This window comes from Phyllostomus hastatus, unplaced genomic scaffold (assembly GCF_019186645.2).
Source record: "Phyllostomus hastatus isolate PE091 unplaced genomic scaffold, TTU_PhHast_1.1 phas_contig_40, whole genome shotgun sequence".
Taxonomy (NCBI): Eukaryota; Metazoa; Chordata; class Mammalia; order Chiroptera; family Phyllostomidae; genus Phyllostomus; species Phyllostomus hastatus.
This window is the reverse complement of record NW_025333872.1, coordinates 75,543,176-75,568,087: the sequence shown is the minus strand read 5'-3', so window position 1 is coordinate 75,568,087 and position 24,912 is coordinate 75,543,176. Positions and strand designations below refer to the sequence as shown.

Sequence of the window (24,912 nt, the reverse complement as noted above, 5' to 3'; positions counted from 1 at the left end):
TTCCGGACCTGCGGCACTCGGCGCTCGCCGCTGTTACTGCGCCTGGGGATTCGCCAGCAGCTTCCAGCCGAGCTCCAGCGGCTGCGACCCCAACTCCCCGACCGGCCTCGCCCTACTGGTCTCACTCAGGACCAGCAGCCTAATACCGTTACCAGCGCTGTTGACTGTTGAGAGTTCAAAGTCAACACAAAGATTCCAAGCTTTCTGGTGAGGGAACTTTTTTTTTAATTTAAATCATGTTTATTACTCTGATCAAAAGTGATACAATACAGTATGGTTTTATAGTCTGAATGTTTTATTCCTCATAGTTATACAGTCTGAACGACTGGCTCACAGTCCAAGACAGTTTTGTTTTGTTGTTTAAAATGACGTTAGTGCTGTAGGGCAAAAAGATCTCGCTGACAGAAACAATGATATTTAATTTAACAAAATCAAGAAGAACCTGCCGGTACCACACAGGTTGCAAAGTGGCTCCAAGCAAGGCACTCCCCCACCTCACAGCAAAGGGGATCAAGAGCTAAAAATACCTAGAAAACTCAAACGGCACCTTGTAACACACTGTAAGATAAAGGCCAAGCTTGTAAATTATTAATCCACGATGCTCCAAAGCGAGTGAATTAAATACAAGGCTAAAATCTGGTGAATCTTCTCCTTTACTCATCTTTGTGAAATGTAGTTTTTCTTCGGGTGGGACTGGGACACTCCTTTACTTCCTGGGTCACCAAGGATGTTTTACAGCCTTAGGTCTAATCAGTTCATTGTTTGGAGACAAGTGATCACATTCTGCTTTTAACAGTTGTTGTTGGTGCTTAAGAATCCGCCAGGAAATCCCCTCCTCTGCAGAGCCGCTGGGCGTGGGCGGAGATCCCGTAGGGAGGCCATAGGTCGCCCAGGATTTCCAAGTTCCTCACCGGGGCCCTTCTGCCCATTAGGGCGTCAGGGCTTCTGTTGTCCGTTTCCAAGCTGCAGCAGTCTCTGGTCGCCGCCTGGCTTTGAGGATCAAAGTCATCTCAGAGCGGTGCACACCCCAATGCACGCACCTCGCGCCGCACGCACCTCCGCTGGCTCCCGGGACGCTGGGAGGCGCGGACCTCGGAGACACTGGGTGAGCTGGGTCAGAGGGCTGCAGGGTGGCGAGAGCTGCTGTGTTCTCTAGAGCCCGGAGCTTCTAGGCTCCAGCAGCTTCGCACACCAAGCGCACGCCACGCCCCCTTCTTAAGGGGGCCTTGGCCCCTGGACAGCCCGGCTCTCCACGTGGACCCCTGGGACCGCTGGGCAGGCGGCACGAGCGGTAGGATAGCGCTGTGGGCTCAGCCGGGAGCGGCTCACCTCTGGTGAGAGAACTTTCTCTTTCCGTTCCCAACAGGCTGCTGTCAACACCTGCCACAGTGGATCCCAGTGTATGTATTTAAAGTCGCTTTGTGAAACTAACCTTGTCCTGTCCTCATTTTGTGATTTTGCTAGTAGTATTAAAATAAATGACAATAAAAGCTAAAAATATGGGGAAGAGGATAGAAAAAACTTGAGCAAAAGGCAGGACAAACTATCAAAGGATATCATTATGTGCATTTATATTTTTATATATTTATGTTCTTCTAAATGTAACAAAGGGGCCCAGTTTAAAAGAATCCTCTTGTGAAAGGAAACTAACTTATGTAGCTGATTGTAGGATATAATAATAATTAATAAATTATATATTTTAGTTAAGATCCCATTGCAACTGATATACATATATAATCAAATTAATCAAAGGGAAAATAAAAAGGGCAAATAAATCACATTGTTTTTGATGAAACTTTCTATATTTGTGGATTATTGTTGATTCACATGCAGTTGTAAGAATTAATGCACAGAGGTCACATATACTCCTTACCCAGTTTTCCCCAATGGAAACATGTACAACATCATAGTACAACATCACAGCCAGGATATGCTGATGGAGTCAAGAGACAGAAGATTTCTCATCCTTCATGTTACCCTTTCATAGCCACATCCAGTTCCCTCACCCTCACACTCTCTTTACTCTCTGGCAATCACTGATCTGTTCTCCATTCCTATAATTTTGTCACTTCAAGAACGTTGTACAAATGGAATCACAGAGTACGTTGGTAACTTTGAGGACTGGCCTTCTTTTCATTCAGTGTAATGCTCTTAAGATTCATTACCATTCTGAAAATGACCACCATGAACTCAGCTGTTGAGTGACTTCAGACAGGTTTTTTCGTTTAAAAGAAAACCAGTGTAAATAAGTATTTTATTTGAGCATAATATGTTTTCTTCATACACTTTCAGAACTTTGGGCTATATTCATTTCCTTATTGTTTTCTGTTTTATCACTATTGCTGGGGTGCTTTTGCCTCTTGTTCACTTAGCTGATAAACATCAGAGTCACTCGGTTGTTGGTGAGTCCATTCCTAAGAGCAAAGTCCTGCCTCTAGAAGTGGAGCATGAATGGTGGGAGGGCAGGGCTGTGCATTAGGAAGTGGTGCTATCGTCTCATAGTAAGAAAGCAGCAGCGCTGGGTTATACGCATGCCCTTTTATTTTCTGAAAAAAAAAAAAATCTTAACGTAAAGCAGCAGTATTAATTGGAAAAAAAATGTATAGGGAAGGAAGACCTTCCCACAAGTTCTTTGTTCCTGTAGCTGGGGAATTCGTCTTAACACAGCTCTCAAAACTTTGGTCAGTTGATTGAGAAGAGCAAGCACTCCCACATGGATACTACACATTAATTGGTCTTCCATAGAAATGTGTGCCAATTAGCAGAACTTTGGCACATGACTCAGATGCCAGGTGTTCAAAACACACAAATGCAAGACTTCTGCTTTTTTTCTCTGTCTTTGCATATAGTAATTTTGGTTAATGGTGCCGCCTATCAGAAACTGAGTAACAGATCATACAGAAATTCTTGCACTAGGGCCTCTGAACCGTCCACCAACATTGTCCTGTCCTCTTCCAGAACTGGGAACAGGATGTAGGTGCTGGGATTCTGCCCCATCTCCCTGTTTGTTTCTCCACCTGGGACAGGGGGTAGTGTCATGATTAGTTTTTTTTTCTTTCTTTTTGTTTCCCCCAGAAACTGCCAAGCTTGTTTTGCAGGGTGGCTGGCTGTACCATTTCACATTCCCGACGGCCATGCATGAGTAATCCTGCTTCTCGGTAAACTCTGTGTGTGTGTTTGTTTTGTGGGTGTGTGCTTTTTAAAAAATTGTATGGTGTATGAATTAAGGAATTGGAACTATTGATCAAAGGGAGAGTCTAAGGTAGAGTTGGACAGAAAACATTCAAAATTAGCTGGTAGAAATTGACTTTACGTTAATAATTTAATAACCATTCAGGGCAAATTGACATAGAAGAGAGAAAACACGAAAGACTTTGTGGAAAGGCACAGAACAATGAGAAAATAGAGAATATGGACTGGTTGATGTTCTTTTAGCAGATTAGTAGCTAAGAACAAGTGGGCACAGGAGCAGAGAGAATTAAAGACCTGGGTCGGAGCTGTACTAGTCACTGCCCTCTAATAGGGCCATCATCTTGTGGTGTGAAGCAATAATGACAGCAACAATTATTCAGCACATATTAGCACCTTTATGCAGGTGAGGGAAACTGTGGTACTGAGAGGATGTATCACTTACTCATAGTCACCCAGCTAGGAAGTGATTTCAAACCTAGGCATCCTGGCTTCAGGGTCCATGCCATTAAGCATTACTCAGTGCCATCGTAAGTCTCGTAACTAAAGTGGGAAAAATTCATGCCATGTAAGTTATCTGTAATTAGATGCAGAACCATACAGAATTTAGTTATGTCCATTTGGAGGAAAGTTCTAGAGTGGATCTATATTATGATAATGAAAGAATAATGTGCTAAAGAGAAAGAATGTGATATGAATATAAGAGTCAACTTAGGTCTCAAGTGCTAAAAAATGGCTAGCTTCTATTGCTCTGTTGCTTCTCCTGGCCATTTGGACATTGTTTAGTCACAGTCACATGATTCCATCTGGCCTGTGTTACCTGGTTTCTAAGACTGCTTGACAGAAAACCCCACATGTCAGAGTTGTCTAGCTAGGATAAAACAAATACTCCCTCTCCTAGTGCTAAGGGAGCAGAACCTTCTGGCCAGGTGCTGCTCACCCAGAAAGCAAACCAAAACAAGAAGTCAAGGGTGATGGGGGCAGCCACAGGCCTGGGAAAGAAGAGAGCAGATGGCATCCAGGGGAGTGGAAGGCTTCACCTAGACAGACCTGTAAGTGTTTAGGTATCTTAGGCCTCAAACATGCTTTTTTACGTCCCTGCCCATTGGAAATGAAGACGATGAATAACTGGTGAATTATTGTGAAGCTCTTGTGAAGGAAAACAGGGCTCCTTGGCAGATCTGACAAGCTCGGGGCTACCTGGCAGGCCTGACAAATTCAATAACCACACGGGATGTTCTGCTCATAAAAATTCCAACTGAGCAGGTGATAATGGGAAGTCATGCCCTAAGGCCTATATGATAGATTCATCTTTATGTTGAACAAGCCCTGTTCATTGGTTTTGTGCAACAAGGGTAATATACTTAGAGTGGCAGAATGATCCGATCTCTCCTCCAGACCTGCAGAGATAAACACCAGGTGCTGGGGCCAGACCACCCCAACATCCCTTGTTGCTACCCTTTACCTGCATGCCTCTGTGCGTTATGTATGTTAAACGTTAACGACCCTGCACCCGCCAATGTAAAACAAGCATGTATCTCTTCATTTTTATTTTTTATTCAGTGCTAGAGATATTCCCACTCAGCCGCCTTCAGCCTCCTTAATTTGTCACCAATAGATTTCATCTAACCTTCCTTCCATCTAGCCCTTTGATTTTAATATATAAAATAAACTACAAAACTGCTACTCCCTGGAGCATTTTCTCAACTCTGAGATTTTGATTGTGGGTCTGGCCCTTAGTCTTGACTCAGATAAATTCTTTGAACCTTTTATAGATTTGAACTTTCTTTGGTCAACAGCCTTGCATTGTGTGATTAAAAAATAAATGTACTACAGCTTGACACTTTAGTATTTTTAATCTGTCATTTCATTTTACCCCTCTGTAGTACATGAGATACCAGTTTTGTTTTTTCACCCGACCCTTTCAAATGTTTGTTTTTATAACTGCCAACATGTGTGACTTTGATCCAGTCCCTTTGGATTTATTTCTGTTGTCCTAAAAGTAAGGCGGTCATCCTTACTTTACCAAAATCTTTAAATCCAGCTGTCTTAATCCATTTGCGCTGCTCTAGCAGATACTGTAGACTGGGTGTCTTATAAGCAACAGAAATTTACTTTTCACATTTCTTGAGACTGGGAGGTCCAAGATCAAGGCGCCACAGATTCAGTGTCTGGTGAGGATGCACTTCCTAGTTCAGAGACAGCATCTTCTTATTGTATTCTCACAAAGCAGAAAAAGCAAGGAGGTTCCCTTAGGACTCTTTTGATGAAAGCAGGAATCCCATATTCGAGGGCTGCATACTCATGACATAAACACCTTTCAAAGGCCCGGCCTCCTAATATCATCACACTAAAGGTTGGGTTTCAACATACGGGGTATGAGGGGACACAAGCATTTAGTCTATAGCACCAACCAAGGGAATTTTTAAAAGTTGTTTTTGATGAATGCAATGAACTTTGGTCAGAGTTGGATCAGAAATAAAGTTAATGATCTGCAATTGAAATCATCAAGAAAGCTGGTTACTGTTTTACTTTTGAAGGAGTGGAGGCCCTCAGTGTGGGAGCATGCTACCAGTTCAAAGGGACTTCCGCAGCTCAGTGGCCCACAGTCCCCATCTTCTGAGAACAGAAAGCAGAGTGTGGTTTGAACCACATGAAATTGCTGCTGCTATAGGTCAAAATCAGCAGGCCACTGGCAACTTCCTGTGACACAACCCTTTCCAGCCAGTAGGGCATGCCATGGCATTACTCTCAGATTTTCTTTTGGTTTTAGTTGCATTTGCTGTCTGCAGAGTTGAATACCCATCCAAGTCCAGAGCCTCACCTGGGTGGGACCTGGGACCAAAAGATGGTTAAAGTTCAGGCTGGTTCTCCTCAAGCTGACATTTCCTTCCAAAAAGACAGATTCAAACAATCCTCTGAAGATACATGAAAGCCTTCAATGGGGGCAGGGACAGAAACATTGTTTTTTACCACGGTGTATATTTTTGGGTATAGTACTATTCTTGTTTCTCTTTTTTTCTGGTATACAGTTATCAGAAGAATAGTTTGAAAAGCAGAACCTGTTTTTCTTGCTTCATATTTTGATGTGTCATCCTCGCTGCCTATGAGGACATGCTGTCAATCAATGTGCATGCTATTTCCAACTCTTCATTTCTCAGCTCACTTGATGCCATTTCATTTCCGGGAGGGCGGCCAGACTAGGACGTCCTTCAGGCTGTGGCAGAGCCAGAGGCTTCTCCTCACCATCCCGAGTTCCTCGGTGTCTTTGTCATGTCGTCATCACGTGGCTGACGTGCATCTGCTCTGTCCTGCTTGGCAAGATCCAGGAGTTGGTGCCCAGGTACCCTGTCCCCCATTTCATCCCCAGCACCCCAAATAGACCAGATTCATTAAATTGGATAAGAGTTGTTCTGAGGGCCTAACAATGAAATCACTGAGCAGTCAGGATTATTACATTACTCTATTGTCACCTGTTTGTGTTAATGATTGTCATCTCACCCCAGTCTTACAGAGAATGTTCATGTGTCTTTGACTCTCAGAATAACCTTGTGAAGGGGATATAGCAGGTATGTGGCAATGATTTTTCACATGAGAGTCAGTGTAGTTACATTTTCTTTCTGTTGATTAAAGGGTGCAATTTTACTACATTTGAATTTTGTTTTCCTGAAATTTTACCTCAGATTTTATCAGTAGTACATGTTGAACAACCTTTGTAATACTTTTTGATTGTATTCATTTAATGACAGTATTTTTTCCCTCAAAAGTGGTTGGGTATAGCATTCATAGGAGTATTAAATAAGGACTGAATAGCTGGCAGCCATGCGTTACATAAATATACCGCCCTTTATAAATGCTCCATCGATATTACTTGCATTTTCAGAAATCTCTAGACCTTGGCCATGACCACTTCCTCCCTTCAAACCTCGGTGGCAGTTTTTGCCCTGGTTGCCCTGCATGTCAGTGCCCTGGATACATTTATAGCTGCAGTGTATGAACACGCGGTCATATTGCCAAAGGAAACAGAAACACCTGTTTCTCAGGACAATGCCTTGCTCCTTATGAACAAGAATATAGATATTCTGGAGAAAGCGATTAAGCAGGCAGCTCAGAAGGTATTCTTTTATTTCTACTCATCATAATTTATGTTAGGGATGTGAGATCTGGTGGAAGATTAAAGGGTTGCATTGTCTGGGTTACACATGGAGAGATGATTTGGATTTGACTTGTTTCAAACAGGGTGCTGAAATTATTGTGACACCAGAAGATGCACTTTATGGATGGAGTTTTACCAGGGAAACCATTTTCCCCTACCTGGAGGATATCCCAGACCCTCTGGTGGACTGGATTCCATGTCGAGACCCCCACAAGTATTTTATCTACCCACATTGTTTGTGCAAAAGTGCTATAATTCTTTAAAATGTGCATGTTCACCACAGCAAAATGATAAATCTTGAGTTATCATGTATATGCTATATGTTACTGTTATATTTATCTTGTCATTTGTTAGTTTTAAATAATTACACTTATATACCATTGAATAATTACTTATAATTTATAGCTTCATTAAATTTGGAGAAAATATGCAAACAGGACTACAGACTATGGGGAACAGGATCTCATAGATACATAATTAAGTAGTAAATTAATTTCTGAAGTGGACAGTGGGTTGTGTTTGGAAAATATTTCAATGTGTCTATTTGAGGGTACCATATTGCAATTTTATAGAGTCTCTGTTTTGGAATCTGCTTCTCACACAGAAAGACCTCATCATGTACTTTCTAGTGAATGATAAGACCTTATACTTTGAAAGTTTGCATTTTCTTAGGCTCATAAAGGTAATTCTCCTGGGAAAAAGTAATCTAGAAATGGTCTAGTATAAAATACTTAATAGATGTAGGTGTATATTTACTATATAAATCCTACTTCCTAGTAAGAGCTTATTGAGGTACAGATTTGCACACTTCAAAACTTGCAGTAAAACATCTCTCTCTCCATCACACTTATTCTTACTCACCTCTCAGATCCTCTCACTCTGTTACCCTTTCACACTCTCTTGCTCTTTTACCTGAAATTAAGTTTATCAAATATTCCTCTGCCATATTATTTCTGGGGAATTATGGCTACCACACTTTTTTAATCATTCCTGGCTCTTCTGACATTTATATAAGGGCTATCAGGAAAGGACATTTCTTTGCTCTCCAGAGCACAGGTGAGAATATTGGATTGCATGACACTTGATAGTTCCATCTTCCCATCGTTCCTGTTCTGAGCTGATCACTCTATGTGTTTGCAAGAAATGTTCTTTTGTGCAAACAAAAGGCCAATTGCTGGACAGTTTTTCTGCACAGAAGTTTTAAGAACTGGGACAAGCCATTTATTTTTAATCTCACAGTGGGGTTGAGTTCTGGATTTCCTGTTAAAAACAAAACATGTTGCAATGTTGTGGGTAAGTCAAAGATCACAGTAACTATGGGAACTAGTAAATGTTGGAGGCAGGGCTTTCCATATAGTTAGTAAATGCCTCTTTTATAGCCCCAGAGTAGAAGGAATACTTTTTGACAGAAAATGGCCTTGCATTACCACCCAGCACAGTCAAATTTAATTCATCCATTCAGTCATTGTTTATTGAGCACCTGCTGTGTGCCAGATACTATTCTGGGAATAGGACAGACAATACTCAATAAAACAAAGTCTATGCCCCATGTTTGGGTGATGAATATTTTGTGGAGGAAGAAAGATGTAAACAAACTCATTTGCTCTATAGAATATGTTGTGATAAAAATAAGGGAAATGTGGTACTTGGGTGGGATGAGGTGTAGGACCTATTGTGGTTATTTTTATTTTATTTTATTTAATCTTTATTGTATTTTTTCCATTACCTATTGCTGTTAGTTTTAGATTTGGATTGACTAGGGAGCTTTCAGTGAGTATGGCTTGAGTGCATTGTGGGAGAGACATTGTGAGATGAGGTCAGAAGGCACTGTGCTGTGGGGGTGCTGCAGATGCAGGGGTGCCCAGCCTATGGCCTGTGGGCTGCCTGCGGCCCAGGGTGGCTGTGAATGCAGCCCAACACAAAATTGTACGTTTATTTAAAACCAGTTTTTGCTCACCAGTTTTCATTAGTGTTTGTGTACTTAATGTGTGGCCCAAGACAACTCTTCTTCTTCTAGTGTGGTCCAGAGATGCCACAGGTTGGACACTTCTGATAGGGTCTTGAAGTCTATTGTAAAAACTTTGGTTTTTACTCTGAGTGTGATGGGGAGGAACTGGCAGGGTTTAATTCCAGGAGTGACTCAATCTGACTCAAGCTCTAAAAGCACCACTCAGGTTTCTATATTGGGAAAAGACCTGGAGGGTAATGACAAAGCAGAAGACCATTTAGGAAGCTGTTGTAATCATCCTGCTTAGAGCTGATAGGAGCTGAAACCAGGTTGGAATTGGTGGAAGTGGAAAGAGGCGGTCAGAGTAGAGATATGTTCTAGAGGTCAAGGTGACAGGATTTGTTGCCAGATTGGAAGTATGAGAGAAAAACAAGCTCCAAGAGTAACTCCCAAGTTTTCGGCCAGTGAAGCTAGAGACATGGAATTGCACTTGCAGATATAGGGAGCACTGAAGAAATAATATTTCTGCAGGGGAAATAGGAAGTCAATTTGGTGCATCTTAAGTGTGAGATGTCCTTTAGACAACCAAGTGGAGATGTCAACCTGGTATGAAAGGACAAGGTCAAGGCTGGAGGCAGAAAATCAGGAGTCAGCATATAGAAGGTTTTGACACCATGATGGTTTCACCTATGGAGTCAGTTAGAGAAGAGAAAGGGTCTAATACTTGAGATCTAGGAAATTCCAATGTTTAGGCTCAGGAGAGATGTGGAGGAGCCAGGCAAGGAGAACGAGATGAGGAGCCAGTGAGCAGGAATGTGTGGGGTCCGGTAAGCCAGGCGAAGGGTTTCCAGGGGGAGGGTGTGTTTAACTATGGCAATGGCTGCAGACAAATGGGATGAGACCAAGTAAAATGTGGTCTTCATTGGCAGTAATAAGAATTGTCTGTTGGGATCATGAAAAGGAAAGCTGATTTGAGAGCTTCAGAAGAGAAAGGGGAGAAGACAAGCTGGGAAGCACAAGATTGACAGTTTTTTCTGGGAGCTTTGCTGTGGGAGGGAGCTAAGAAATTGAGCAAGATTTAGAGAGGCATTTGGGTTCAAGAGAAGTTTCTATTTCATTTTCTTGTAAATGAAAGATACGAGAGCATGTTTGCATGCTGACGGAATGATCCTATGGAGGAGACAACCAATGATGCAGGAGAGTGAATGATGAATGGCCAGAGCAACAAATACAATGTGGAAAAAAATTCATGAAGTTTAAGTATAATTTGTGGCTTTTAAAATATGATACTTTTCATACATGGTTTTTATACTAACTTCAGTTACACTTAGGCTCTTACTGTTATTTTTTTAATTAAGTTTTTTTAATTACCACTGACATTCAGTGTTATATTAGTTTCGGGTGTACTGTATAGTGGTTAGACATTCAGATGACTTAGGAAGTGATACCTCTGGTAAGTCTAGTACCCACCTAGAACCATACCATAATTATTATAGTACTATTGACTGTATTCCCTATGCTGTATTCTACATCCTTGTGCCTATTTCATAACTGCCAATTTGTATTTCTTAATCCTTTCACCTTTTTCACCCAACCACCAACCCCCACCTCCCACCTGGCAACCATCAGTTTGGTCTCCGTATCTAGGAGTTTGTTGTTGTTTACATACGAAATGACTAAAATACATTTTAAGTTGAAATGCCTTTTTAATTGAGATATAACTGACACATAATATTGTGTAAGTTTAAGGTGTATAATATGTTAATGTAAGACATTTATATATTGCAATATGATAACCGCCATAGCTCTAGTTAACCCGTCTATTATGTCATATAACTATCATTTCTATTTCATGGTGAGAACAATTAAGATTTAGTCTCTAAGCAACTTTGAGGTTTATAATATACTATTGTTGGCTATACAGTAATCACTATCCTGTGTACTAGATCTTCAGGACTTACTTACCTACTAGTTGAAAGTTTGCATCCCAATTCCCCCAACCCCCAACCCCTGGTATCCACCATTCTACTCTGTTTTTCTGAGTTCAGCCTTTTTAGATTTTACATATGAATGACATTATGCAGTGTTTGTCTTTCTCTGACTTGTTAAAATTTGATTTAGATTTGGTCACACACCTATACAAGTGAGACTCAGCTGCCTGGCCAAGGACAACTCTATCTATGTTTTGACAAATATTGGAGACAAAAAGCCATGTAAATCTAATGACCCCACCTGTCCTCGTAATGGCTATTATCAGTACAATACCAACGTGGTCTATGACAAAAAGGGACAACTGGTGGCACGCTACCATAAGGTAAGGGGGGCATGTAAAGGGGCACCTGTTGTGAGAGCCGTGAATGCCGTGTGTAGGATCTTGAGCTTCATTCCCTATGTATGATGTTGTTAGAGATTTTTTTTAAGGCAAGCACTGAAGAAAATCACATTTTAGAAACACACTAATCTGGAAAAAAATGGACAAAGAACTATTAGAAAGATGTTGCAATAGTCTAGAATTGAGATAAATCCTTTGTACATAAAAAATAATTTTAATATTAACTCAAAGGATACCAAAGTGACCATAATCTAGATACCATTCAATACTGACATGATACCAAGGTGTTTCCAAATTCTATGAATGAGTTTCACAGATTTCCCTATTTTCTATCAAGTTACAAAAATGACCTTTTTCTTTATTTTCTATGCCATTTCATTTAAATACCCTCTTATGGATTTAAAGTCAGATAAGAAAATTTTTACTTTAGACTCTGAATTAAAAGAACAAAATAAACTTAAGCCGTGATTTTATACTAAATTGGGCAGGGAGAGATGTTCCGGCCTTCTAAAAGATATGAGATATGCACGGCAGTGTGTGTGCCCCCTTCCTCCCTAGACTGGCTGTAAGCACTTTCAGTTGTAGCCTCAGGACCTTCTGAGTGGAGAACTAATCTGCCAGAAGGCCTGGTTAAAATATAAGTATTCGTCAAGTGGAGTGGTATTAACCCAATCATTTTCAAATGTTTTTTTTTTTTACCATGTACTGCTATAGAGAAAAATTTTAACTTGAGTTGTCAATATATGTCTATTTAGTTTTGTATTTATAAATAAAACCCGTAACTTTCAAACAGCTTTCTTCATGATTTTGTGGGTTTTGACAACTTCTTTTCATTTGTAATTAAATTTGCATATTCTCCTAAAAAATGTTGTCTCATGTTAGAAATACAAATATTGGCTCTTCCATTTTTTGTTACCTAGACTTTGCAGTATTAATATTATTTTTAATACACTTCCTTTGCAAGAGTCATTTTAAGTATTCTGCCATTCTGCAAGTGTTTATTTAGTTCCACTGGTAGCACAGTTGATCAGTCCATTTAACTGGGCCCAAGTAAAGTTCAGGACAGCGCAGTGCACTGAGTGTGGACACGTGAGGGAGGAACCTCTGGTCACTCTAAACCAAGGGGCTCTCCCTGTCCCCTCAGAGTACTTTAGTAAAGTTCAATTTCTTTTTCATTTTTCGATAGAAAATAATTGTAGGAAGAAACTTTAATAGTCTCGCTCCTAAACCTCTTCATTCTCTACTTTGCAGACCATTTTATTAAACTGCTGACTGTAATTATTGCATTAGACTAGGATAGTTGTTTAAGTTTACTTGGAAGGAATCAGGGAAGAGAGACAGAGAGAGAGAGAGACTACATTTTCCTTGGACTTCCACTTCTGATTACCAGATTAATTCATTTCCTACAGAGTTGCTGCTGCTGACCATAGCCAAATCTATTACTAATTTTGGAGGGCTTTTACAAGTCATCCCTTCGATAAACAAGGTTTTCCTGGTTTGATCTTGTGCATTTGTTACAGTACCACCTCTATTCTGAGCCTCAGTTCGATGTGCCTGAGAAGCCGGAGCTGGTGACTTTCAACACCAACTTTGGAAGGTTTGGCATTTTCACATGCTTCGATATCCTCTTCCATGATCCTGCCGTGACGCTGGTGAAGGATTTCCATGTGGACACCATACTGTTACCCACAGCTTGGATGAATGTTTTGCCCCTTTTGACAGCCATTGAATTCCATTCAGCTTGGGCAATGGGAATGAGAGTCAATCTTCTTGTGGCCAATACACATCATGTCCGCCTAAACATGACAGGTAATTTATGATCAGATGAGGCTTGCAGATAATACGTCTAAATGCAGAGAAACTAGTGCTCAGATGTGAGCTGTCATACTTTTTTGCTTCTCTATTGGGACTAGCCACTGTATTTTCTGACTTTTCTCATGAAAGGAAAGCCTAGTGACTGGTTTTAACTGCTCTGCTTGTGTTACGACCTGTATGTGCATTATTTCCTTTATCCTCCCAACAGCCCTGTGGGCTGAGCATCACCGTCCCACTCTGACAGATTACAACACTGGGACACAGGGAGCGCAAGGACCTTACCAAAGCTCCCTACTAGTGAGTGGGAGAGCCGGAACTACACCAGATTTGCTCAGTCATGGGCAAAGGGCAGAGGCATGTATTACTGACATGTTGTATACCTTCAAAGCAAACACATTACCTTCAAAGTAAAAAGTGGCTTAAAACAACACACATTTGTTATCTCACTTTTCCTACTGGTCACAATTTAGGACCAGGTTAGCTGGGTGATCCTGACTCAGACGGTCTCTTCAGGTTACATCAAGCTGTTAGCTGGGTTAGCAGTCACAGGGAGTCTCCAGCAGAGCTGCTGCACATGGCTATATTGGCAGGTCTCGTAGTTTCTCAGGGGCTGTGGGTGGGAGACCTTCATTTCTTGCTACTTGGACCTCTCCATAAGGCAGTGCGCTATGTACTCATGACATAGCAGCTTACTTCTTCCAGATTGCGCATGTGTGCACAAGCGAGATAGAGAGAGAGAGAGAGAGAGAGAGAGAGAGAGTGAGAGAGCGTGTGCACTGCACTGCTGTTTATGACTAGTCACACACCGTCACTTCTGCAGTCTCCCATTCATTGGAAGTGAGTTGCAAAGTGCAGCTTGCACTCAAAGGCAAAGGAATTAGATCTACCCATTGGAGAGAAGGGTGTAGAAAAATTGGGGTAATTTTAAAACACCACTGTAGTGGGGAACAGGAGAGAATTTTGAATTGCCTTTCCCTACCTTTCATGAACTCCCCAATACAAACATTTGTATATCTGATTGAATTTTCCATCATGCTCATAAGCATTCTCGTTATATTCAAAGTTTGTTTGACACGAGACATCGAACACCTGTTTAATTCCTCCAGGAGAGAATAGAAGTGCCTGGGTGTTCAGCGTGACCGGAGGCCTGTGTGCTGTCTCACTGTGATGAACTCCGGCACATGAGCGCATGCTCAGTTCTGAGGGGGAAACTGGCAGTGTTGCTTTTAAAAAACTCACTTTCTGTCCACAGGCAGTGGCATTTATGCTCCACACTCTCCCAAAGCATACCATTATGACATGGACACAGAGCTGGGAAAGATCCTTTTTGCAGAAGTGGACTCGCATCCTCGAAGCTCCCCTGACTTCCCAGTGGCCGTGAACTGGGGTGACTATGCCACGACCATCAAACCATTCCCAGTACAGAAAGGCACTTTCAAGGGATTTATTTCCCGGGATGCGTTCAACTTCACAGAACTTTCTGCAAGTGCAGGCAACCTTACAGTCTGTCAGAAAGATCTGTGCTGTCATTTAAGCTACCAAATGTCAAGGAAAGAAGAGAATGAAGTATATGCTCTAGGAGCTTTCTCAGGACTTCACGGCCGCAGGAGAAGAGAGTACTGGCAGGTAACCTCAGCTCCAGTGAAAGGGAGTGTTTAGGTATCAGTAAATTACAGGGTTCCCTTTCATTTGTGTCCCAGAGGGCCAAGTCCTTTTACTCTGCACAACTCCACACTGCCAGTATTACACACACATGCACGTACACACTAGGAGTAATTGTATGATATTTGCAATAGGAGTTAAGTACAATATGATTGCTTGCTTTGAGCACATTTTTAAAAAGTATTAACCTAAAACTCACAAAAAAGAAAAAAAGTATTAACCTGACCATGATAACTTTGTATTTGACTAACAAACTAATGTACATTTATAGTGTAACTCAATAAAGCTTTCTTATGTAGTTTTGCTAATGTATCTGAATATAAAGTCTTGTTTTGATTTTTAAAACCAACAACGAATAGGGATAACAACTTTATCTTAGTTTCTCTTGTAATCAGATGTACTGTTCATTTTATTCCCTCCCAATGACAAATACTTAAAATTCAAACTTTTCATATAGTGTTGGCTATGCATTTGTATCTTCTTATTATCCTTTGTGCCCTCACTGCCCTCTCTTTAAACAAGGGTGTGGAAAAACAGTAATGGTGAAAATTTTAACCATCACTTTAGCTTTGGTACTACGGTTGCCAAAAGACCTCTACTCTATTGGGCCAACTAATCATCTGGTGTGCCAAACTAACGGTTTAAGTCTAATTCTAAACTGGCTTCTTTCCTTCAATCCATTTGTTACCCACAAAGTGGGGTGAGTTCTCAAATCATTTGCCATTTCCAATAAAGCTGGTAATAATAAAAAACATGACCCAAATCCCTTTATCAGATAGAGAAAATATTTTTTTGTTGTAGTTATAAACTGAATCAGCTGTTGTAGTACAACTGAGATGTAAGGTATTGCACTTTATCTCCATCTGTTCTACATAGGTGTGCACAATGCTGAAATGCAGAACAACTGATGTGACAACCTGTGGACAGCCAGTAGAAACTGCTTTGACAAGATTTAATGCATTCTCTCTAAGTGGCACATTTGGGACAGAGTATGTTTTTCCTGAAGTGCTGCTTACTAAAATTCGTCTGTCACCTGGAAAATTTGAGGTAGGAGGATTTTAAGAGTATTTTTATTTTCTCTGTTTCTGAAGCCAAGTAAAATAGGTTATGGCTACTGTATTGCTTAACTTTTACTGTATAGCAAACTTTCTCATACCTGAATGGCTTTAGATGATACCCTTTTTAGCCCTTTGTGGCTGACAATGTGAACTGAGTGCACCTAGGCTGTCTTTCTGGTTTGCCACAGACTTAGCTGATCTTGGCTAGGCTCATTCATGCATCTGTCTCTACTGGTGTATTGGGCTGCTTCTGATGGCCTTGTCTTAGACTGGTGGGATGATTGGGGCCACTCTCTCCCTGTGGTCTCTCCTCTTCCAGCAAGCTCAGGCTTGAAGGAGCCCAAGAGCATCAAGAGGGAAAGCCACAATGGGCAAGTTTTTCTCAAGTCTCTGCTTGCACCGTGTTTGCAAATGTCTCATCAACCAAGTTGTGTGACCAATGTAGTTTCAAGGGTTAGAGAAATAAATGATGTGATCTCTCAGTGAGCTGTAAAATCATGTTGCAAAGGGGCATGGATAATGAAGAGGAAATATTTTGGCCATTTTTACAATAACAAGTAATTCTAAAGTGATGACACTTTGTTGGGATAATATGATAATGTACCTAAAACCTACTAGCTCAAGGCACCTTTGAAAAATGTTTATTTTTAGATTGTTGATTTCCTGTTGTCACATGTGCAAGCAAATGGAAAATTAGATGTTTATTTTACAAATTATAGTGGGTATAACCAATTAATTTACAGATTAAGCTGGTTTCAAATTAGAATCAAGACTCTGTAGGTTTATGTTTGTTAGTACATGGCACGCGCACACACACACACACACACACACACACTCAACTAGACCAGCTTGAACCCTAATGTCTTCTCTGAATTGTGGCAAATAGGGGCAGGGTTTCAGGAACTAGGGTAAAGTCATTGCATTGTCTATAAAAGAAAAATAGGATCTATGTTAGTTCATCTAAGGCATTAAGCAAGAAAGTCTTTACAATTGTTGATTACTGATGGTCATGTTTGCCTATATTATCAGTTTGGGATATAGCATGTTGATAAAAATATTTAATTTTGTGAAACCGAAGTTTAACATGTAGTGCAGCCTTCAGGCTGAGAGACCCAGAGAACAGGAGTCCTTGGTTGCCATAAGACCAGGTTAGGTAGACTATCATGAACAAATTGAGGCTGGAATAAAAGTGTAAATGCCAACCACAGAAAGTCATGATGGGATCTGAAGTGAAGGAGCTAGAACTGAAGTCTAGTAGTTCACAGGTGGTCAGGCTGGCACAAATAAGTGGAGATGAACTGAAAGTGTCTGGAGCCACTTCAGGAAGTGAGGGGAAGGAGAGCAGGGTTCCTATAGATTGGGGGTCAGGTTGTGTCTGTGCCCCGCATCTCTGAAGCCCTGCTATCTGAAGTGAGCACGCAACCTAGTCCTCTGGGTAGCACTTTGGCATTTCCCCCATGCCATGTGCTCATAGAAATGTATCTCCTTCAGGAATTATCCTAGAGTGAGACTGACCACTTATGTCAAAAAGCACCTCATTTATGGGAGAAAGATGAAGACTTCTCAAGTTTTCCAGACCAGGTTAAAAGTCTAGATTCAGAAATGCCATTTCACTCTATCTTAACCCCACAGTGTTTGAAGAAATTGGATGGTGGTAGTTGATAAGGAGTCAGAGAGCAGGAAGAAATTCAGACATAACTACCTTCTTTCTTTGTTTTAATTTTTTTTTTAATCCGGGATGGTTTGAGGTAGCTGGAAGCAACAGAGAATGATACAGAAGAGTAAATGGTTAAGTGCTTGATGGTATAATATTTGTAGTTCTCAGCTTAATAATTCTCAGAACTTGTCAATCTGTCTTCCATGTCTGGGCACTGGGCCCTCATTTTTGCATGGAAGAAAGGAGGGAAGGGAGAGGCTGCACCTGTCCTTTAAATTAGCCACTTTATGGTATCTTCATCATTTAGATCACGTCTCCTCTACTCCAGCTTATTCACTGAAAGATGAAATACCATACAGTGTCACACCAAAAAGATGTAAAAGGCGCACTTGCCTGTTAGGCAGGGTTTTGGGTATCACATTGTCTTGGAGGAAGCTCCATGACCTTCAGTTCACAAGTGTTGATTCTCTATGACATTACTTTCTCTGAGGTTCATCACATTCTAAGGAATAAACACTAACCAAACTCACAAGATGGAAAACAGAGAGGACCAATAACTGTTGTTTCAAGAAGGCTATCCATTGGCAAGTCCTCTCAAACTTGGAAGCCATGGATCAGAAGTTTGTTTTGTGAGGACAGGATTAAAACAGAAAGGGCTGGGTCTTCCCAGAACAGATTTTTATAACACCAGGAAGGCCTGAGGCAATGTCCTTCTGCCCTGTAGGGCTGGTGATCTAAGACTACATTGAATCTGGTGCCTCCATTCCTCAAAGAGAGCCAGATAAAGAGAAACCAATTCTTGATTTTTCAGGTTATTCTTTAGAAATCTTTTAGGTAATGGCCCTTCTTTTAACATACTGTGTTTAGAGAGACCAGGTGACAGGTTTTTTACGAGTCATGCTGGCCATGTCTTCTGGAGTATTTCCCAGTTTTCTGGACTTAGCACTCTTCATCAGCAAACATTTACACATTATCTTATAGGATCACTTCTGCAGAGATTTCAACACATTTATCCAATGTCTTCCCCACCCCCAAGGTTACTGACCATAACTACAAATGTGGGAAACATCTTGCTATGATGTTTCAGGCAACTCTGGTGTGTTGTCAGATATCTGATCTCTGCAACTGACTAGGGATACGTCCTTGTGCAAGTCAGTGAACCTCCACGTTTTCTACCTGTCAAGACAGAATATCTTCCCCTTGGATTTGATGAGGGTCAATGTGACAATGCATGTGGAAGTACTTTGTGAACAGTAAAGGATTATACAAATATGGGTGTATTTTTAAGTACTTAGTACTAAGTGTTTGCCTGGTGAACCAAGGTCATTAACAACTGGAAGGAAAGCTTGCCAGAAATAGGCCAGGTTTCTATCATAGGCCATGCACATCGTGTAAGTATAAATCCATGTGCAGATGGGCCGGGGGCATAAGGGGACAGGTTCCTTTTCAGGTCTAGTAAATCAGAATCTTGTAATGGGACCTGTACTTTTTCAGAGCCCCACAGATGATTTTGATAGGTAGGAACTACCAGTTTAAGGGATTAATCAAAAAGATCAAATGATATTTTATAAACTGCTCCAATGGCCAGTACATTGTATATCACATTAAAAAATGTCTAATAATGCATTGCAGGTTTGAGTCCCAGTCAGGGCACATGCCTGTTTTGCAGGCCATGATCCCCAGCAACTGTACCTTGATGTTTCTCTCTCTCTCTCTTTCTCCCTCACTTCCCTCTCTAAAAATAAATAAATAAAGTCTTTTTAAAAAATGTCCAATAAGAAACCAGTAAAAATGCTAAGTTCTAGCTAGAATCTGAGAGACAATCACAAATCTAGAACAATTAATCCCAAGATCAAAATAGACAGAATTTGACCATATTGATAAAAAGTCACTAGAACATGAAGTATGTATTTAACTTGTTTTAAACTTTCACTGACCTATAATTTAAAATATAATTCTGATATTTTAGCTTAGTTCCTTTAATGAACAATTTAATAAACAAGGAACAGGTTAATAGTGAATACAACAAGCAATAAACAGTGAGCATTTAATATCTTATTTGGTTTACTTAATTAGCAACAGGTTGTGTGTCTGAACATTTGTTACTGATATATGTCTCCATATGCACATGAGGACCACAGAGATTATCTTCTAGGACATTTAGTCATTTTCTTATTCTAGTTAGGAAGTATCTATCTGGTTTCTCAGTTTCCAAGTTGATCCCCATCTAAAATGTCCTTGTCACAACTGATGGATTCATTTTCTTTATTCTTGTTCTATCTATTGTCTATCTGTTTGTGTTTCTTTTTATTCTGACCCCATTCATTTGGACACATGACTTCCATACAGAGAGAGAGACCTCTGGGACTTAAGGATATATCTGATCACTCCTGCCTTTTACCACCCGAGCCCCACCTTCCTCTTTGACCACATGGCGTATTCTCCTGTTCACCAGTCTTCGGCTGTAGCCACTGGTGTACTGTAAATGTTTCTTCCACACTGTGAAGAAGAAATAAAAAGCCCTGATTTGTGGCATTTGCCCATTTTCATTGGAGACATATTCCCACCATGATCAGTTTCAAGAATGGCTATGTTTAATAGCCAGCTGTCAAGGTTGCTGGAATTTCAACCCCCTATTCTGGTGAGCAGAACACACACACCACCAGTTGCAGCACATCACTGGTTCTAACCAACTGGAGAGAGAAAATACATCGTCTAGACCTGCCCCCCACTTGTGGCTCAGAATGGGACTTTGCTACTTGGATTTCCACTTCCCACAATGTCTTCTGTTACCATGCCCAGGGAGAAATTCCTTTAACTGCTCCTTCTTGTGGCAGGCTGTCCCACTCTGGGAAGCAGATCAGTCCAGCTGTTCCTTCTCCAACCATCTAAGAATTTTCCTGTTTCCCTCTCCAATACATAATATACTGATTTCTCAGTTTCATCTTTAACTTTTAAGCTTCTTGAGGGAAGGGTGTGATTGTACTCCACCAGCTCGTGAATATCTTGCATTTAATTGGACTCAAGAAATGTTTGCTGATGATGATTTTTGACTTTTCATTAAGGCTTACATCTTGTTGACTGCATTGAGATTCTCGGGAATCCCCAATATAGAAATTGAACAGCCCTGGCTGGCGTAGCTCAGTGGATTGAGTGCGGGCTGGGAACCAATGTGTCCCAGGTTCAATTCCCAGCCAGCAACCGCACATTGATGTTTCTCTCTCTCTCTCTCTCCCCCTCCCTCCCTTCCCTCTCTTAAAATAAATAAATAATATCTTAAAAAAAATGAGGCTGCTTAAAAAAAAAAAAGAAAAAAAAGAAATTGAGACAACACCCCAGAAGAATTTCCAGGCAAATAATATTAAGCTTATGTTTAAGTACAAAGGAGGCAAAACAGAGGAAAGGAAGGTCCATTGAACTTACTCAGGGGCTGGCTCTGCTTGGCTGCTTTTATAAGCTGGGATCAAAGCAAGCTTGTATGGAAAGGTGGGCTTTTTGAAAAAGGTGGGCTGGTGAATTTCCCATGTCAGGGTCATGACTTGTTTTTCCAGCTCTGTTGCCCGGTAACTATGTTCAAACCTGCGCTGCTGTGATAAGAGGGTGGTGTAGCTCACCACAGCCAGACTTGACCAACTGTGCATGTGGGTCAGTACTTTCAGCATCTGTAAGGAAGCAAGCCATTGGAAAGAAGGCAGAATCAGCTACTTCTGCATTTTTGAGTAGGGAGTGGAAGTGTCATGACATTGTTCTGGTTAACTTATTGGGTGTTCCTTTTGGCCACCTGGTCTTAACTTGGCTTCCTGGCCACCCAGTATTTTTCTATTTCTGGGCCCAAGACTCTCTGCTGTCTCAATTTGATTGTTGAAACTCAAATATTGAGTCCTATAGAATGACTCTAGACTTCATTACATATGAAATCGCTGTCCCTGGGGCCCTTGCTAGGTAGCTCAGTTGTTTAGAGTGTCATCCTGATAAGCCAGGGTTGTGCAATCCCTTATCAGAGCACATACCGGAATTGATGTGTCTGTCTGTCTGTCTGTCTGTCTGTCTCTCTCTCTCTCCCCACCCCCATCTACCCACCCCCAACCATTCCCCCTCCCTCCCTCCTTACCTTCTGCCCTCCCTCCTCCCCTCCATCTCTCCCTTCCTCCCTTCTCCTCTCTCTATCTAAAATCAATAAGCATGTCCTTGGGTGAGGATGAAAAATAAAAATAGCTGTCTCTTTCTTGTCCTGCCTGTTCCCAGCTCCCCTTCCCCACCTGATCAAACTGGAATGACTTGATCAACCATGATATCTAGGATTATTTTAAAAGTATTATTCTGCTTGTAATGCATACTTAATCAAGCTGACTATACTTTCCCCACTGTTTCTTCAGGTACTAAAAGATGGGCGCTTGGTAAACAAGAATGGAATGTCTGAGCCTATTCTAACAGTGTCACTGTTTGGGAGGTGGTACACTAAGGACTCACATTCTGCCTCAGGAGGGATCGGCAATTTGGAAACAACTAACCTGTTAATATCCACTTTGCTAATGATCACAACTTTGCAAATACTGTGATGGTATTGGACAACTCTTTGTCACAATATATTTGTGCAGTATGTATTTTACTAAATGTATTTATCAGCTTTCCAAGTTACTAAGAAATTCTGAAGGGCCATCTCTGTAGCATAGACCAGTGATTTCTAAATATGTATTTGTCTCATCTTGAATTATTTTGAACTATTACTGTAAATTTGCCCCCTGAGTGCTTGGGTCAGGTGAATGAGTGTCCAGTCTTAGCTCTAACCTTATTTGCTCTGTGACCTTGTGTGTGCTTGTGTGCATGAGAGGCAGAGTGCAGAGCCTCAGGGGCATTGTGAACATAGCTGTGGCCTTTGAAGAGAAGAGGAATGATGAAAATTGAGACTTTTGTGACTGCATTCTATTTGACATTAAAGACGATTTGAATTAATCTGCTTTTCTGTGCTCACGATTAGAGGGAAATTCACTTTCCATTTAGATGGTAATGTTGAAGTTTATATTCACAATGCAAGTTGTTTTGAGATGTTCTAGAAGTGATGACAGATAGTCCAGGTTTGTATCAAAGCAGACCTGGCTCAGGGTGTTCATAGTCCTGAACTACCTCACCTGAAGTCTGTGGTATAATTTAATGGGCCCAGATCCATAACACAAAGACCATGACTGTGAATAGCAACACTGTGTTCAATAGTGGACAGCCTGCATTTCTCAACATGTATATCTCTCATTCTACTTGAAATACAGTGTATTTGTTGTTGATCATTTAATGAAAATATTCTTAAAATTAAAGAAATAAATGTTCAGATTTTTTCAGATTTAATATCTTCAAAATTATTTTGTTTAATATTTTCACATTGAAATATCACCTTTGAGACATTTATGTTTGTTTTTTTATGTTGTTATATATTACTCCTTATAGATTGAATCTGCCTATTCTATGACAATACAGTAGGAAATGAGGACTATTTTTATAATGAAGTGGTTAATATTAAGAGAAAGGAAATGGAAGTTAAGCCACATTTTTGTTTTTACTTTTGAAGAGAGGTTTCTCTGCTGCTTGTGTTCAACGTGGGGGCATCAGAAACGGTCACGCTGAAGTGGTGCTGAATGTACATGTTTATACATAGTCCAAATCACACAGCCATCACAATTGTGTTCTTGTATCTTCTCATCAAACATGGAGAATTTCAGATTTGCAAGGTCTACTTAATGTCTAAAGTTAGACATTATGCAGTGGCATTGCTGTGTGTATTGTGATACTTGGGCAATGACATTTCACTTCAGAAAGTTAAACTGGAAGGCAGCAGCTGACCCTAAACTCTTCAGTTTAGGCCTTCATTCTCATGAATGAAAGGCCAAAGTGATCAAGGAAATCAGAATTATTCTCAGAAACTTATATGGTTTCCTGAGGTGAATGTCAATTGTTGGTCCCTGCCAAGCCTCCTCTTCCCCCTCTTTTTTTTCTTAAATTTGTTTAGTTTTAGAAAGAGGAGAAGGGAAACAGCAAGACAGGGAGAGAAACATCAAAGTGGGGATGCCTCCTGCTCCCCATACTGGGTACCTGGCCCGCAACCCAGGCATGTGCCCTGACTGGGAATCAAACCAGTGACCCTTTGATTTGCAAGCCAGTGCTCAATCCACTGAGCCACACCAGCCAGGACTCCCTTCTCCCCTCTTTATTAAAGGGAAATCCTCCATGTATGTGGGGTTGGAGATCATTCCTCTTAGCTCCAGAGTGTGTCCAAGCTTTACCTGGCATGGACTAGAACTGCAAGGGCAGAGATTCATGCGGTGCTGAGTACATGTTTGAAACCACATTGGTGAGAATGTTCCCTAGAACTTTTGATGATAAATAAATTAAAAAAGAAGTCCTCTCTTCTGGAATCAAAGACATAAGAACCATGTAAATCTGGAGCCCCCAGAAGCTATCTTTACAAATGTGGAGAGCAGGACCAATAAAATTGCATTGGTCTTGTCAAGATAGCCTAAGGTATATAAAACAAAGTGGAGTAACTCATGTCAACCAAGATGGCTGCCAGTCAGCCAGGACACTTTGGCTCAAGAGGGAAACTACCTACGTCAGAGCAGACACATCTGGCAAGGAAACACACCTAACATATCTGCACACATGATCAGAACAGCTGTGTCTGCAGAGTGGGACTACCCATAAATAAGCCCCTGGAGAAGTTTCCCAATTCACATCAGGGGTTTCAAGTAGAATAGCCATGTATCACTCACAGATAGGCTCCTGGGAAAATTCCTCACTTGCCATCAAGGGTTCCAAGACACTTAATTAAAAAAACAAAAAACAAAAAACCCAGAAGGTGGAGTATACCACTTTCAGGGTATACCTCAGGCAGGCTCCGGACCACTGCTGAGACAGCTGAGCTCCACACACCATAGTGCTGCTGCACACTACACTGATCTCCCTTGGCATCGGCTGCTGCAGGCTCTGCCCTGCTGGACTGAAGACTTCATCTGCACTGCTGCCCTCCTGGCTCTTGAGATCCTTCCTTGCATGACACCGATGACTCCCTTGCCCACTGTGTTGCCTCCCGCACCTGCAGGCTGAGCT

At 41.1% G+C, this 24,912-nt stretch overlaps 1 protein-coding gene and 1 pseudogene across 7 annotated transcripts; one reads left to right on the top strand and one right to left on the bottom strand.

The window, feature by feature from the left end:
• VNN2 (vanin 2) lies at window positions 1-23,157 on the top strand. 7 transcript variants are annotated; one of them, XM_045842734.1, is made up of 13 exons: window positions 1-207; window positions 933-1,105; window positions 1,367-1,400; window positions 3,076-3,158; window positions 6,351-6,532; window positions 6,696-6,758; window positions 7,073-7,304; window positions 7,429-7,559; window positions 11,415-11,607; window positions 13,146-13,434; window positions 14,693-15,066; window positions 15,979-16,149; window positions 22,194-23,157. In XM_045842734.1, exons 7-13 carry the CDS (start codon window positions 7,092-7,094, stop codon window positions 22,374-22,376), a joined length of 1,554 nt encoding a protein of 517 aa, XP_045698690.1. In that variant the 5' UTR covers window positions 1-207; window positions 933-1,105; window positions 1,367-1,400; window positions 3,076-3,158; window positions 6,351-6,532; window positions 6,696-6,758; window positions 7,073-7,091; the 3' UTR covers window positions 22,377-23,157. The 7 variants fall into 7 exon arrangements, with proteins under 7 accessions (XP_045698690.1, XP_045698692.1, XP_045698691.1 ...); XM_045842736.1 differs by lacking the exon at window positions 933-1,105; XM_045842733.1 differs by lacking the exon at window positions 1-207 and having other exon boundaries at window positions 264-1,105.
• On the bottom strand, window positions 2,289-3,039 carry LOC123821858 (annotated as a pseudogene).
• Window positions 23,158-24,912: the final 1,755 nt, after the last annotated feature.